Source organism: Coregonus lavaretus, assembly GCF_964263955.1.
Source record: "Coregonus lavaretus genome assembly, chromosome: 19".
Taxonomy (NCBI): Eukaryota; Metazoa; Chordata; class Actinopteri; order Salmoniformes; family Salmonidae; genus Coregonus; species Coregonus lavaretus.
Genome location: NC_140006.1, coordinates 36691434 through 36708998, shown reverse-complemented (window position 1 = coordinate 36708998; position 17565 = coordinate 36691434). Strand labels below are relative to the sequence as shown.

The following is a 17565-nucleotide window of genomic DNA, read 5'->3' as shown; positions in this document are numbered from 1 at the left end:
CAGTCTCAAATCTCTGGAAGACTGAAACAGGTTTCCCTCAAGAATTTCCCTGTATTTAGCGCCATCCATCATTCCTTCAATTCTGACCAGTTTCCCAGTCCCTGCCGATGGAAAACATCCCCACAGCATGATGCTGCCACCACCATGCTTCACTGTGGGGATGGTGTTCTCGGGGTGATGAGAGGTTTTGGGTTTGCGCCAGACATAGTGTTTTCCTAGATGGCCAAAAAGCTCAATTTTAGTCTCACCTGACCAGAGTACCTTCTTCCATATGTTTGGGGAAAAGTGGTCCTATGGACAGATACTCCAATCCCCGCTGTGGAGCTTTGCAGCTCCTTCAGGATTATCTTTGGTCTCTTTGTTGCCTCCTTGCCTGGTCCGTGAGTTTTGGTGGGCGGCCCTCTCTTGGCAGGTTTGTTGTGGTGCCAAAATCTTTCCTTTTTTAAATAATGGATTTAATGGTGCTCCGTGGGATGTTCAAAGTTTCTGATATGTTTTTATAACCCAACCCTGATATGTACTTCTCCACAACTTTGTCCCTGACCTGTTTGGAGAGCTCCTTGATCTTCATGATGCTGCTTGTTTGGTGGTGCCCCTTGCTTAGTGGTGTTGCAGACTTTGGGGCCTTTCAGAACAGGTGTATATATACTGAGATCATGTGACACTTAGATTGCACACAGGTGGACTTTATTTAACTAATAATGTGACTTCTGAAGGTAATTGGTTGCACCAGATCTTATTTAGGGGCTTCATAGCAAAGGTGGTGAATGCAAAGGTGGTGCACGCACCACTTTTCCGTTATTTATTTTTTAGAATTTCTTTGAAACAAGTTAATTTTTTCATTTCACTTCACCAATTTGGACTATTTTGTATATGTCCATTACATGAAATCCAAATAAAAATCCATTGAAATTACAGGTTGTAATGCAACAAAATAGAAAAAACGCCAAGAGGGATGAATACTTTTGCAAGGCACTGTAAATAACAAATCTTGACAATGTAATCATTATCAAGACAATCCCAACTCGTGATATGATACAATGTAACACCAACTTTGCCGGTGTTTAGTGACGCTATTAGTGGTCACATGACTGCGAACCAATCGTATAATCGAAGATGTCTTTACTTAGTTAGAGGGCACAGTGATAGAATTTGAATCACTAGATATATTTGGGTAGATTTACTGACTGTCGCCATTGTCTGTCGTCTTGTGCTGAAGGGAAGATGAAGGTTATTATTCTGTTCACACTTTTGAACATCTGGTCAAATGTAGATTGCAAGTCTTGCTCACATTCTCCATCGCAGTGGTGTACCTCTTTGGCCTCGGCCATCGAATGTGGGGTAAGATAAGTTCACTTGACGAGTTTCTTGTCGTAATTAAATGTATGCAATATTTTGGTAACACACTGACTTAAACTGTGTGTTGTGGTTGTATCGCTGTAATTGGGTTACACGTTACAACGGGTGAGAACGTTGTTGGGCGAAAGTGTCCCGAGGATATCTTCGTAGCCTATGTCTGTGTTTTGTTTTTGTGTGTTTTGATTGGTCAGGGGTAAATTATCTCCGATCACAACTGAGGAAGCAACTGGGCAATTCCTTGGTTACGGAATTATGCCAAGAGTTTTCACTTTAAAATACTAAACAAAAACCATTGATTTCAAAGTTTAACAAACCATACAACTTTTATGCACAATGACTCCTAACAATTTCCACAGAACATTTTACAAAAACACATTTACAGGAATAACTGTGCAGATAAAGTTTGGTAACAGAATAAAACTGTATCTTGTTCAAAGTATTAATTGTGCATAGAGTTGTATGGTTTTGTTAAACTTTGAAATCAATGGTTTTTGATTGGCATACATTTTAAAGTGAAAATTCAGAGTCTCAGCATAATTCCGTTACTGTGCCCAATTCTTACTTCAATAGAAGAGAATGACAAATGTGAAAAATAATATTAAAATAGAACATCAACACCCATAATTGTCTCTACAGATTCTGCTTCACATATCATATCTATACCATATTTAGGCATAACAATTCAACCATACTGTGTGTGTGTGTTTGTTAACTTGTGTGGCTTTACTGTAAAGGGAACAAAAATACACGGCACAAGAAACAGGTTCTCAGTCGAGTCTTTACTTTTATTGTGGCAGGTTCTGAAGCAGTGCCTGGAAGCCAATGCCACCAAGCCCAACACGCTGGGGCAGTCAGTTCAGGTGGAGCTGTATCTTGAGAGTCTGTGCCCAGCATGTCGCTTCTTCCTCACCTCACAGCTCTTCCCCACATGGACCATGCTGCAGGACGCCATAAGTGTCACACTGGTGCCCTACGGAAATGCACAAGTACGTACACTAGGCTAGAGACAACAACTCTCATCTCATGACTCTTGCTTTGATATTGGATATTACTTGGATGTTGTTATCAGTGAATGGAGTTGAGGAATGTTTAGTCAAAGTAATTTCTGTTTGTCTTACTACAGGAATCTTTTGATGGGAAGAAGTATCAGTTCACCTGCCAGCACGGCGAAGAAGAGTGTCTTGGCAACATGATCCAGGTGAGATTTTGGTAATGCTTTATTTTACATTCTACCAGGTAGTTATTTATTACTTATTAGAACAGTAATTACAGTTGAAGTCGGAGGTTTGCATACACTTAGGTTGGAGTCATTAACCTGTTTTTCAACCACTCCACAAATTTCTTGTTAACAAACTATAGTTTTGGCAAGTCGGTTAGGACATCTACTTTGTGCATGACACAAGTAATGTTTCCAACAATTGTTTATAATTCACTGTATCACAATTCCAGTGGGTCAGAAGTTGACATACACTAAGTTGACTGTGCCTTTAAACAGCTTGGAGAATTCCAGAAAATTATGTAATGGCTTTAGAAGCTTCTGATAGGCTAATTGACATAATTTGAGTCAAGGCCTACATTCAAACTCAGTGCCTCTTTGCTTGACATCTTTGGAAAATCTAAAGAAATCAGCCAAGACCTCAGAAAAAAGATTGTAGACCTCCACAAGTCTGGTTCATCCTTGGGAGAAATTTCCAAACACCTGAAGGTACCACGTTCATCTGTACAAACAATAGTACGCAAGTATAAACACCATGGGACCACGCAGCCGTCATACCGCTCAGGAAGGAGACGCGTTCTGTCTCCTAGAGATGAACGTACTTTGGTGTGAAAAGTGCAAATCAATCCCAGAACAACAGCAAAGGACCTTGTGAAGATGCTGGAGGAAACAGGTACAAAAGTATCTATATCCACAGTAAAACGAGTCCTATATCGACATAACCTGAAAGGCCGCTCAGCAAAGAAGAAGCCACTGCTCCAAAACCGCCATTAAAAAAGCCAGACTACAGTTTGCAACTGCACATGGGGACAAAGATCGTACTTTTTGGAGAAATGTCCTCTGGTCTGATTAAACAAAAATAGAACTGTTTGGCCATAATGACCATCGTTATGTTTGGAGGAAAAATGGGGTTGCTTGCAAGCCGAAGAACACCATCCCAACCGTGAAGCACGGGGGTGGCAGCATCATGCTGTGGGGGTGCTTTGCTTCAGGAGGGACTGGTGCACTTCACAAAATAGATGGCATCATGAGGAAGGAAAATTATGTGGATATATTGAAGCAACATATCAAGACATCAGTGTTATGACTTTTGATACAAGATTCTTAATGTTGGTAAACTCCTAAGCTGCATGTAGGAGAGAGGACAAGGACACGCCATGTGTTATAGAGGTCACTGGTGAGGGACAGAAGGTCTGCGTGCCAAGATAGATTGGGGACCACTTGTGATAATCTTAGAAGGTGTACGTGAGGGAATAGCCTGGCTAGGGTGATCAATACCAAGTATGGGGATGCTATTGTGGTAGATGAGTGACACTCAATGATGGTTGGCAGATGTTGGAAGAAGCAGCTCGGAGAGCATTATATAAACTGAGAGATCTCGTATGGAAGTCATTTATATGATGAGAGGCTACGTCCGTACCGCCTGTCATTAAATCCATTATTGTAACCATTAAATAATGTCTGAATTAACTCTCCATCTGTGTCCCCTACTCTCTTGCATCATGAACTTCTCGATACCAGAAACTCATCATAACAGTCAGTCAGGAAGTTAAAGCTTGGTCGCAAATGGGTCTTCCAAATGGACAACCCCAAGCATACTTCCAAAGTTGTGGCAAAATGGCTTAAAGACAACAAAGTCAAAGTATTGGAGTGGCCATCACAAAGCCCTGACCTCAATCCTATAGAAAATGTGTGGGCAGAACTGAAAAAGCGTGTGCGAGCAAGGAGGCCTACAAAACTGACTCAGTTACACCAGCTCTGTCAGGAGGAATGGGCCAAAATTCACCCAACTTATTGTGGGAAGCTTGTGGAAGGCTACCCAAAACGTTTGACCCAAGTTAAAGGTGATGCCACCAAATACTAATTGAGTGTATGTAAACTTCTGACCCACTGGGAATGTGATGAAAGAAATAAAAGCTGAAATAAATCATTCGCTCTACTATTATTCTGACATTTAACATTCTTAAAATAAAGTGGTGATCCTAACTGACCTAAGACGGGGAATTTTTACTAGGACTATATGTCAGGAATTGTGAAAAACTGAGTTTAAATGTATTTGGCTAAGGTGTATGTAAAATTCAGACTTTAACTGTACCTACTAATTGCTTAGCAATTGCATTCATTGACACGTCACTAAAGTACCAGAAAGTATTCATTGTCACCATATAGTTTCTTAGTTACTACCATGTATGCACTCACTAACTGTAAGTTGCTCTGGATAAGAGCATCTGCTAAATGACTAAAATGTAAATACCAGGTAATACCAGCTTAAACTGGGCTGAAACATTATGCTTTTTTTCCCTCTCGCTCTCCTCAGACCTGCATATTGAATGCTACAGGAAGTAACGCGTTCCAGATAATCTACTGCATGGAGGCCTCCACTGATGTGGTTAAAGCAGGCGAGAAGGTGAATGACATACACAAAAAAATAATGTATGCTCCCGAGTGGCGCAGTGGTCTAAGGCCACCAGAGATCCTGGTTTGAATCCAGGCTCTGTCGCAGCGGGCCACGACCGGGAGACCCATGGGGCGGCGCACAATTGGCCCAGCATCGTCCAGGGTAGGGGAGGGAATGGCCGGCAGGGATGTAGCTCAGTTGGTAGAGTATGGCGTTTGCAATGCCAGGGTTGTGGGTTCGATTCCCACGGGGGGCCAGTATGAAAAAAATGATGTATGTACTCACTAACTGTAAGTCGCTTTGGATAAAAGCGTCTGCTAAATGGCTTATTATTATTATTATTATTATTATTATTATATTAACTCTTACTGAATTAGAGGTTGATGCCTCTGGAATTTATACACTAAGTAGGTGAAGTTATGGAGATTGTACTCCTATAAGAGAGACGGTGAGAGAGACAGTTCCTCAGTTTAGGGTTCTTTAATGTTGATTGGAGATTAACAATGTTTCAATTCTGTGCCATGTCACTCAGCTTGGATTTTCCAATTAACTGACCATTTATCCATAGAAGATGTGGTCTGGAAATAAACATTAATACAATGGCATCAATACTAAGATAAAGCACATTCATTTAGCAATAACAAAACAAGATATACAGCTCTCATCTGTTATAATAATCCAATGACTGAAACGAAAATACAAGTAGCTAGCAACATCAGACTAACCAGCTAACAATGCCAGGTGAAAATGTAGCTAACAATGTTAGATACACATCCGTTCAAAAGTTTGGGGTCACTTAGAAATGTCCTTGTTTTCGAAAGAAAACCATTTTTTTTTGTCTATTTTAAAATAACATCAAATTGATCCGAAATACAGTGTAGACATTGTTAATGTTGTAAATGGCTATTGCAGCTGGAAACGGCTGATTTTTAATGGAATATCTACATAGGCGTACAGAGGCCCATTATCAGCAACCATCAGTCCTGTGTTCCAATGGCACGTTGTGTTTGCTAATCCAAGTTTATCATTTTAAAAGGATAATTAGAAAACCCTTTCGCAATTATGTTAGCACAGCTGAAAACTGAGTATCTGGAGCATCAGCAATTGTGGGTTCAATTACATTCTCAAAATGTCCGGAAACAAATAACTTTCTTCTGAAACTCGTCATTCTATTTTTGTTCGGAGAAATGAAGGTTATTCCATGCGAGAAATTCCCAAGAAACTGAATATCTCGTACAATGCTGTGTACTACTCCCTTCACAGAACAGTGCAAACTGGCTCTAACCAGAATAGAAAGAGGAGTGGGAGGCCCCGATGCACAACTGAGCAAGAGGACAAATACATTACAGTGTCTAGTTTGCGAAACAGACGCCTCACAGGTCCTCAACTGGCAGCTTCATTAAATAGTACCCGCAAAACACCAGTCTCAATGTCAACAGTGAAGAGGCGACTCTGGGATGCTGACCTTCTAGGCAGAGTTGCAAAGAAAAAGCCATATCAGACTGGCCAATAAAAATAAAAGATTAAGATGGGCAGACTGACGCGTTTCAGAAGAAAGTTATTTGTTTCTGGCCATTTTGAGCCTGTAATCGAACCCACAATTGCTGATGCTCCAGATACTCAACTAGTCTCAAGAAGGCCCGTTTTATTGCTTCTTTAATCAGCGCAACAGTTTTCAGCTGTGCTAACATAATTGCAAAAGGGTTTGCTAAAAAAATGCTTTTCTTTTAGAAAACAAGGACATTTCTAAGTGACCCCAAACTTTTGAACGGTAGTGTAGCTAGCATAAAAACGAGATGCATAATGCTGTAATAATGACAAATATTATTAAACTATTGACAACTTCGTCAGTAAAACGGTGAAAACATATACCTTACTTACAGTTTTGGTATTCACGCACAGTGATTAATAAATTGGTCAGAAAGGAAATAATGTCCAAAACTGAGATTTGTGTTCACAGCAATAGGTGGCGCTTGGTAATGAAGTAAACACTCTGATAGCTGTGACATCATCACTGAGTTCTTAAAGGGACAAGCTTTCTTACACTTACCTTCTCTCTCTACACAAAACCATGAAAAGAACCTACCTCAATATACAGCACTCCCTATTTCTATTCAAATACCCTTGAGAAATACGAACAAAAAGTTATAGAATGGAATTACTTTTTGTGCTTGATGATACTTGATGATATTCTCTGCTCACATACAGTGAGGGAAAAAAGTATTTGATCCCCTGCTGATTTTGTACGTTTGCCCACTGACAAAGAAATGATCAGTCTATAATTTTAATGGGAGGTTTATTTGACCAGTGAGAGACAGAATAACAACAACAAAATCCAGAAAAACGCATGTCAAAAATTTTATAAATTGATTTGCATTTTAATGAGGGAAGTAAGTATTTGACCCCCTCTCAATCAGAAAGATTTCTGGCTCCCAGGTGTCTTTTATACAGGTAGCGAGCTGAGATTAGGAGCACACTCTTAAAGGGAGTGCTCCTAATCTCAGCTTGTTACCTGTATAAAAGACACCTGTCCACAGAAGCAATCAATCAATCAGATTCCAAACTCTCCACCGTGGCCAAGACCAAAGAGCTCTCCAAGGATGTCAGGGACAAGATTGTAGACCTACACAAGGCTGGAATGGGCTACAAGACCATTGCCAAGCAGCTTGGTGAGAAGGTGACAACACAAGTTGGTGCGATTATTCGCAAATGGAAGAAACACAAAATAACGGTCAATCTCCCTCGGCCTGGGGCTCCATGCAAGATCTCACCTCGTGGAGTTGCAATGATCATGAGAACGGTGAGGAATCAGCCCAGAACTACACGAGAGGATCTTGTCAATGATCTCAAGGCAGCTGGGACCATAGTCACCAAGAAAACAATTGGTAACACACTACGCCGTGAAGGACTGACATCCTGCAGTGCCCGCAAGGTCCCCCTGCTCAAGAAAGCACATATACAGGCCCGTCTGACGTTTGCCAATGAACATCTGAATGATTCAGAGGAGAACTGGGTGAAAGTGTTGTGGTCAGATGAGACCAAAATCGAGCTCTTTGGCATCAACTCAACTCGCCGTGTTTGGAGGAGGAGGAATGCTGCCTGTTAGAGCCGATTTGGGCATATTTTGTATAAAAGACTGAACATACTGAGCTCCATGTACATTTGTGTAAATATATTAAATATTAATGTATATGATGAAATATTAGGTACGTACCTTTATGATTTATTTACCGGATTGAGATATATTCATTTGTTATTAGTGTAACTCAGTTTTTGGCCCCCCCTCTCGCCCATTCATTGTACTGTGTTAATTGTGTTAGTATAAAGGCAGGAAGTTGGGCCTTCGGGGGGAGGAGTCCTTGCTAGATGCGGGAGCGGTATAGTTTTTTGACCATATAGACATACAGAAATACAGACAGACAGGTCATATTATATTATGTATTTGCATTTCAAGTAATCTCTGCTTTAAGTTGATTGGAGAATACCTTTTTGTTAGATAAGAAGAATAAACATTTTTGTTGCACTATATCCCTGGATCTCATTGAATGTTTGGCCATTTGGAAACGTTGAGTGTGGACTGTATGCGTCCGAAACAACCCCGCTTCAGGCTAGGGCAGTGGCTATGGTAAAGAGGAAAGGAAGCCACTACACTGCCTATGACCCCAAGAACACCATCCCTACCGTCAAACATGGAGGTGGAAACATTATGCTTAGCCAGTCTCCAGACCTTAATCCCATAGAAAATCTGTGGAGGGAGCTGAAGGTTCGAGTTGCCAAACGTCAGCCTCGAAACCTTAATGACTTGGAGAAGATCTGCAAAGAGGAGTGGGACAAAATCCCTCCTGAGATGTGTGCAAACCTGGTGGCCAACTACAAGAAACGTCTGACCTCTGTGATTGCCAACAAGGGTTTTGCCACCAAGTACTAAGTCATGTTTTGCAGAGGGGTCAAATACTTATTTCCCTCATTAAAATGCAAATCAATTTATAAAATTTTTAAATGCGTTTTTCTGGATTTTTTTGTTGTTATTCTGTCGCTCACTGTTAAAATAAACCTACCATTAAAATTATACACTGATCATGTCTTTGTCAGTGTGCAAACGTACAAAATCAGCAGGGGATCAAATACTTTTTTCCCTCACTGTATGATAGCGTAAGGGTATATGGCTGGAGGGCAAGATTAGATATGACTGGGTGGCATTTTAAATATGAGGATACTTGGAAATAATGTTCTGACCACCTCTCCCCTTGACAGTGTGTGGAGCTCTATGACCCAAACACTAAGTGGGACAGCATCATGACCTGTGTGAAGGGAGACCTGGGGAATCAGCTGATGCATCAGAACGCAGTGAAGACTGGTGCCCTGAAGCCAGCCCACAACTATGTGCCTTGGATTGTCATAAATGGGGTAAGTTCACTGAGGCTAAATATTTGTGTTGCATGTGTCAGCATTGCATTTAATACTTTGTGTTAACTGTATTACTAACCACTACTAGTAAGGTATTTTACCACTCAACAAAGTTTATTGCCTCGATTGTTATAGTAATCTGGACACTGTTTTCAGGAGCACACAGAAGACCTTCAGGACAAAGCAATGTCTTCGCTCTTCTCTCTGATCTGCAGCATGTACAAGGTAAGTTTCTTCCTCCAAAATATATCCAATATTGACAGTATAATGTCCTATACATCTTTCCATTCTTCCTTCCTTGTTTCTATGCGTCTTTTTCCTGTCTATAGAAACCACCGACAAAGATCTAATGATTAGAATGAGTATAGAATAGCATTGTAGATACTGTACCAAAGATGGTAAGTCAGTACCCAATGAAGTTGTCAAGAAATATCGTCTTTCTCCATCCACCAACCTTTTCTGAGTCAAAATCACTTTCACAAAAAAGCAAGAGGAGATCTACCGGCCAGATTTGTTTGAAGCATGACTTAAACATTTTAACATTAACCTAATAAAAACAGTTCTGTAGGAATTAGGTTTGTGCTGTAGGCCTAATACATTATCACAGCATATTGGCTATATGCCTGGCCTGACAATATTGTTATTCTCAGACCTATTTATATTTCAAAACTCTAGGTTTGATAATAAAATAGATCAGTTGGTGTAGCACTTGCAAGGCACAGCTGAGCGTAAATTGAAATAATTGATGGTACCTGCAGCTGATGGTCATGGTGCTTTCACGACAACTGGGAACTCTGGGGGAAAAAGACGAGGTCAAATCATGACGTCAGTGATCTTCAGGTCGGAAAGCCGGCGCTCTAGGAATTCCGAGTTGGATGACCGTGCAAAACAATCTTTCCCAGTCGGATCTCTTTTTCCGAGTTCCCAGTTGTCTTGAATGCACTGAAGTCGGAATTTTGAGATTTACGAGTTCCCAGTTGTTTTGAACACAGCATTATTCTCAGCGGAGGGAGGGAGAGAGCAGCAGAGGGTCCGCCTCTCACGGTCCCTGCTCTCTCCTTCCTTTCCTCCGGTGAGACTGACCAGAGAGAGGGGACAGTCTTCCACCTGATGGCGAAACTCGAGTCGCACCGCATCTGCACAAATCCATGTTGTTCCTATGACCAGAGAAAGTAAAATATTCCTCGATATTAAAGACACGAAGAGCTGCTAATAATAATAAAAACGCAGGGCTATCGATACACTTGGCTACTCATTCATTGCAGCTGCAATGCAAGTGGAAGCAGGGAGAAGCGCGTTTTGTAATAGTGTTGAATAAAAACTTAGACATGAACTCACTCATAAAAACAGCAGCTCTTTACTGTATTATTTGACAGTCACTCTCTGGTCATGGTTTTAAAAGTTATAAAATCTCATGTAGGCTAGTTGCCTATCAAACTTTGCTGTGGCCGTGGTCGTGGAAGCTGTAGGAACGGTGATCAGCGGTGATCAGCTATCCGATGGCCAGCACAGTAGGCAACCTTGATTTAGCCACAGACCTCCTGGTCCACCGGGCAGGTGGAGTTCGTCTTTTCAGACAATTGAAATGGTTCATAATGGGAACACTTTGTCTACCCGGTACGTAGGGTGCGTCAAGTGCACGTACCGACAACTGTGCAACACCAATAATATACATAAAGGACTGCAAGCCTTTATCGTTGGCTGTTCTACAGAAATGTTTGGTGATCGACTAGGAATGCCTTGAAGATCGACTGGATGCTAGAGTGTGCTGTAGGAATAAGAAAGATAGTCCTTTGATTTCTATACTCTGTCATATTCTCCTTTTAGGGGCCCAAGCCTGAAGCCTGTGGGGCGGCTCTGATGAAACGACACAGAAGTTACTGCCATGACGAGTAAATCATCTGTCTCAACGCTGCACTATACTGCCATATGCCTTTGTGTTTAATTGCTAAATATGGATGGTAAATGCAAACTTTAAAATTTGTGGAATCAATAATGTTTTAAGGCTATCAATATTTTTTAAAAATCTGGTTTAACTGTCAATATTGCACAATTATTCCGAAATGGAAAAAAAAGGACATCATGTACTGTTTCATTGCTCAATGAATGAGCCTTTGTGGAATGAGCTGTGTGAAATAAGGTCTCTGATAGCAATGTATTTTTTATAAAGGGATGACGTTTCACTAGCCTGTATAAATGAATGGGGGGATGTAATAAATAGCATTTTAAAGTAAACTACTTTAAAAGGAGTCTGTCTTTATTACATCTGTGTTTTATGTTGAATGTAATGGGTGTTTAGCCTATTAGATCAGATATTTCTTTTTTGACAGGCGCTGTGGTCAAATGGGGAAGAATACCTTTTTGAGTGAGTGCTCTTACAGTGAAAGGCTTTGTCGTGGTTGTCATGGTTCTGCATAGCTTCACTGAGTCTTGCCTAGGGGAGACAGCAGACAAACCAGTGACATATCGAGCCTGGTGGTTTAATTGGACTGGCTTTGCTGTTCTTAGTGCTGCTGTTAAAGATACAAGTTCTCCCTTGTTATACTGCTGATTAAGGGTCATGTCCTTCAACATCATTTGGTCTGTCTATTGGAGCACGATGTACAAATGGAAGATCTTAAGTATGATGACTACAAGATTTCACACTTTCTGATTTTCCTTTGGATGTAAGACTTATTTGTGCATTTCTTAATCAAGAACGGAATAATGAATAGCCTACTCGCAGACCTTACACACTGATCTAAGCTGAAGACAATCACGGACTACAATAGGAAAACCAGCCACGTCGCGGACACCGACTTCTTGCTGCCAGACAAGCTAAACAAGTTATTTGCCCTCTTTGAGGTGTGGGGATCTATTTTCTTATAACTAGATGTGATGCCTAGCTTAGAAAGAATACATTAATGATTAAACATAATAGGTTTGTGCTGTACTGATATAGATTGTTTAACATAACAAGCTGTGATTAATGTGAGGAACTGTTAGGGGGTAGGCTGAGATAGGCTTGTGACTCACTCACACAAACACTGCCTCTTTGTTAAACCGCTCAAGGACAAAGTACTGCAACATGAAGAAGAAAACTATGTCTGAGGTTGCTGACTTAGTAAAGATAACAACTAATGCCTGGCAACAGTGACGCGCCAAGGGGCTGGGACCAGCCTGTGCGCCAACGATAGGCTGGGTAAGTTTAAACCACGCCCAGCCTCTACTCTGATAGGCCTGCCTGGAGCAGGAACTACCTCTGTCAGAGTATTTAAAGAAGAACTTATAACAATGGCTCAGTTCTCTGACTGCCCTGCGTGGTGTTTCAGTGGGCCCGTATATATGAACATCATATTTACCAATTCAAGTGTTTGCATTAATTAAAATACTAGTCTATTTTAGAAGACGTATATTGACCTCTTTTTGTTCCAATACCAGATTTGAATTGACGCAACTTAACAGAGGATAACACAGTGCTCTGACACAGCCAGCTAGCAAGGACTGTGGGCTCTCCTTCTCCGTGGCCGACGTGAGTAAGACATATAAATGTGTTAACCCTCGCAAAGCTGCCAGCCCAGACGGCATTCTTAGCCGCGTCCTTAGAGCATGCGCAGAACAGCTGGCTGGTGTGTTTACGGACATATTCAATCTCCCCACATGCTTCAAGATGGCCACCATTGTTCCTGTACCCAATAATGCAAAGGTAACTGAACTAAATGACTATCGCCCTGTAGCGCTCACTTCTGTCATCATGAAGTGCTTTGAGAGACTAGTCAAGGACAATATCACCTCCACCTTACCTGTCACCCTCGACCCACTTCAAATTTGCTTATGGCCCAATAGGTCCACAGACGATGCAATCGCCATCACACTGCCCTATCCCATCGGACAAGAGGAATACCTATGTAAGAATGCTGTTAATTGACTAGCTCAGCATTCAACATCATACACTGCTCAAAAAAATAAAGGGAACACTAAAATAACACATCCTAGATCTGAATGAATGAAATAATCTTATTAAATACTTTTTTCTTTACATAGTTGAATGTGCTGACAACAAAATCACACAAAAATTATCAATGGAAATCAAATGTATCAACCCATGGAGGTCTGGATTTGGAGTCACCCTCAAAATTAAAGTGGAAAACCACACTACAGGCTGATCCAACTTTGATGTAATGTCCTTAAAACAAGTCAAAATGAGGCTCAGTAGTGTGTGTGGCCTCCACGTGCCTGGGCATGCTCCTGATGAGGTGGCGGATGGTCTCCTGAGGGATCTCCTCCCAGACCTGGACTAAAGCATCCGCCAACTCCTGGACAGTCTGTGGTGCAACGTGGCGTTGGTGGATGGCGTTGGTGGATGTCCCAGATGTGCTCAATTGGATTCAGGTCTGGGGAACGGGCGGGCCAGTCCATAGCATCAATGCCTTCCTCTTGCAGGAACTGCTGACACACTCCAGCCACATGAGGTCTAGCATTGTCTTGCATTAGGAGGAACCCAGGGCCAACCGCACCAGCATATGGTCTCACAAGGGGTCTGAGGATCTCATCTCGGTACCTAATGGCAGTCAGGCTACCTCTGGCGAGCACATGGAGGGCTGTGCGGCCCCCCAAATAAATGCCACCCCACACCATGACTGACCCACCGCCAAACCGGTCATGCTGGAGGATGTTGCAGGCAGCAGAACGTTCTCCACGGCGTCTCCAGCCTCTGTCACGTCTGTCACATGTGCTCATTGTGAACCTGCTTTCATCTGTGAAGAGCACAGGGCGCCAGTGGCGAATTTGCCAATCTTGGTGTTCTCTGGCAAATGCCAAACGTCCTGCACAGTGTTGGGCTGTAAGCACAACCCCCACCTGTGGACGTCGGGCCCTCATACCACCCTCATGGAGTCTGTTTCTGACCGTTTGAGCAGACACATGCACATTTGTGGCCTGCTGGAGGTCATTTTGCAGGGCTCTGGCAGTGCTCCTCCTGCTCCTCCTTGCACAAAGGCGGAGGTAGCAGTCCTGCTGCTGGGTTGTTGCCCTCCTACGGCCTCCTCCACGTCTCCTGATGTACTGGCCTGTCTCCTGGTAGCGCCTCCATGCTCTGGACACTACGCTGACAGACACAGCAAACCTTCTTGCCACAGCTCGCATTGATGTGCCATCCTGGATGAGCTGCACTACCTGAGCCATTTGTGTGGGTTGTAGACTCCGTCTCATGCTACCACTAGAGTGAAAGCACCGCCAGCATTCAAAAGTGACTAAAACATCAGCCAGGAAGCATAGGAACTGAGAAGTGGTCTGTGGTCACCACCTGCAAAACCAGTCATTTATTGGGGGTGTCTTGCTAATTGCCTATAATTTCCACCTGTTGTCTATTCCATTTGCACAACAGCATGTGAAATGTATTGTCAATCAGTGTTGCTTCCTAAGTGGACAGTTTGATTTCACAGAAGTGTGATTGACTTGGAGTTACATTGTGTTGTTTAAGTGTTCCCTTTATTTGTTTGAGCAGTGTAGTACCCTCCAAGCTCATCATTAAGCTTGAGGCCCTGGGTCTCAACCCCGCCATTTGCTATTGGGTCCTGGACTTCCTGACGGGCCGCCCCCAGGTGGTGAAGGTAGGAAACAACATCTCCACTTCGCTGAGCCTCAACACTGAGGCCCCACAAGGGGTTGTGCTCAGCCCCCTCCTGTACTCCCTGTTCACCCATGACTGCGTAGCCATGCACGCCTCCAACTCAATCATCAAGTTTGCAGACAACACAACAGTGGTAGGCTTATATACCAACAACGATGAGACAGCCTACAGGGAGGAGGTGAGGGCTCTCGGAGTGTGGTGCCAGGAAAATAAACTCTCACTCAACATCAACAAAACAAAGTAGATGATCGTGGACTTCAGGAAACAGCAGAGGGAGTACCCCCTATCCACATCGACCGGACAGCAGTGGAGAAGGTGGAAGTTTTAAGTTCCTCGGCGTACATATCACTGACAAACTGAAATTGTCCACCCACACAGACAGTGTGGTGAAGAAGGCGCAACAACGTCTCTTCAACCTCAGGAGGCGGAAGAAATTTGGCTGTCACCTAAAACCCTCACAAACCTTTACAGTTGCACAATTGAGAGCATCCTGTCGGGCTGTATCACCGCCTGGTACAGCAACTGCACCGCCCACAACCGCAGGGCTCTCCAGAGGGTGGTGCGGTCTGCACAACGCATCACCGGGGGCAAACTACCTGCCCTCCAGGACACCTACAGCACCCGATGTCACTGGAAGGCCTAAAAAGGTAATCAAGGACAACTACCACCAGAGCCACTGCCTGTTCACCCCGCTATCATCCAGAAGGCAAGGTCAGTACAGGTGCATCAAAGCTGGTCAGAGACACTGAAAAATACAGTTGAAGTCAAAAGTTTACATACACCTTAGCCAAATACATTTAAACTCAGTTTTTCACAATGCCTGACATTTAATCCTAGTAACAATTCCCTGTCTTAGGTCAGTTAGGATCACCACTTTATTTTAAGAATGTGAAATGTCAGAATAATAGTAGAGAGAATGATTTATTTCAGCTTTTATTTATTTCATCATATTCCCAGTGGGTCAGAAGTTTACATACACTCAATTAGTATTTGGTAGCATTGTCTTTAAATTGTTTAACTAGAGTCAAACGTTTTGGGTAGCCTTCCACAAGCTTCCCACAATAAGTTGGGTGAATTTTGGCCCATTCCTCCTGACAGAGCTGGTGTAACTGAGTCAGGTTTGTAGGCCTCCTTGCTCGCACACGTTTTTTCAGTTCTGCCCACACTTTCTATAGGATTGAGGTCAGGGCTTTGTGAAGGCCACTCCAATACCTTGACTTTGTTGTCCTTATGCCATTTTGCCACAACTTTGGAAGTATTCTTGGGGTCATTGTCCCTTTTTGGAAGACCCATTTGCGACCAAGCTTTAACTTCCTGACTGATGTCTTGAGATGTTGCTTCAATATATCCACATAATTTTCCTTCCTGATGATGCCATCTATTTTGTGAAGTGCACCAGTCCCTCCTGCAGCAAAGCACCCCCACAGCATGATGCTGCCACCCCTGTGCTTCACGGTTGGGATGGTGTTCTTCGGCTTGCAAGCAACCACCTTTTTCCTCCAAACATAACAATGGTTATTATGGCCAAACAGTTCTATTTTTGTTTAATCAGACCAGAGGACATTTCTCCAAAAAGTACGATCTTTGTCCACGTGCAGTTGCAAACCGTAGTCTGGCTTTTTTATGGCGGTTTTGGAGCAGTGGCTTCTTCCTTGCTGAGCGGCCTTTCAGGTTATGTCGATATAGGACTCATTTTACTGTGGATATAGATACTTTTGTACCTGTTTCCTCCAGCATCTTCACAGGTCCTTTGCTGTTGTTCTGGGATTGATTTGCACTTTTCGCACACAAAAATACATTCATCTCTAGGAGACAGAACGCGTCTCCTTCCTGAGCGGTATGACGGCTGCGTGGTCCCATGGTGTTTATACTTGCGTACTATTGTTTGTACAGATAAATGTGATACCTTCAGGCGTTTGGAAATTGCTCCCAAGAATGAACCAGACTTGTGGAGGTGTGCAATTGTTTTTCTCAGGTCTTGGCTGATTTCTTTTGATTTTCCCATGATGTCAAGCAAAGAGGCACTGAGTTTGAAGGTAGGCCTTGAAATACATACACAGGTACACCTCCAATTGACTCAAATGATGTCAATTAGCCTATCAGAAGCTTCTAAAGCCATGAAATCATTTTCTGGAATTTTCCAAGCTGTTTAAAGGCACAGTCAGCTTAGTGTATGTAAACTTCTGACCACCTGGAATTGTGATACAGTGAATTATAAGTGAAATAATCTGTCTGTAAACAATTGTTGGAAAAATTACTTGTGTCATGCACAAAGTAGATGTCCTAACCAACTTGCCAAAACTAGTTTGTTAACAAGACATTTGTGGAGTGGTTGAAAAACGAGTTTTAATGACTCCAACCTAAGTGTATGTAAACTTCCGACTTCAACTGTAGCTTCTATTTCAAGGCCATCAGACTGTTTAACAGCCATCACTAGCACAGAGAGGCTGCTGCCTACATACAGACTTGAAAATCACTGGCCACTTTAATAAATGGAACACTAGTCACTTTAATAATGCCACTTTAATAATGTTTACATATCTTGCATTACCCATTTCATATGTTTGCCTTGCA

The 17565-nt window shown here is 42.5% G+C and overlaps 1 protein-coding gene across 1 annotated transcript; it reads left to right on the top strand.

The window, feature by feature from the left end:
* The first annotated feature begins 1115 nt into the window (after window positions 1–1115).
* ifi30a (IFI30 lysosomal thiol reductase a) lies at window positions 1116–11622 on the top strand. Its single transcript, XM_084183106.1, has 7 exons — window positions 1116–1341; window positions 2157–2345; window positions 2483–2557; window positions 4893–4982; window positions 9228–9380; window positions 9537–9605; window positions 11208–11622. The coding sequence occupies exons 1-7, from the start codon at window positions 1225–1227 to the stop codon at window positions 11274–11276; spliced, it is 762 nt and encodes a 253-aa protein (XP_084039232.1). The 5' UTR covers window positions 1116–1224; the 3' UTR covers window positions 11277–11622.
* Window positions 11623–17565: the final 5943 nt, after the last annotated feature.

What these genes read in the sequence shown, in the direction of transcription:
- ifi30a (XM_084183106.1), top strand. Translation starts at nt 1,225, where the DNA reads ATGAAGGTTATTATTCTGTTCACACTTTTGAACATCTGGTCAAATGTA. An exon ending in CTTGGATTGTCATAAATGGG is followed by an intron (nt 9,381 to 9,536) that starts GTAAGTTCACTG and finishes CACTGTTTTCAG; the next exon opens with GAGCACACAGAAGACCTTCA. An exon ending in TGATCTGCAGCATGTACAAG is followed by an intron (nt 9,606 to 11,207) that starts GTAAGTTTCTTC and finishes TTCTCCTTTTAG; the next exon opens with GGGCCCAAGCCTGAAGCCTG.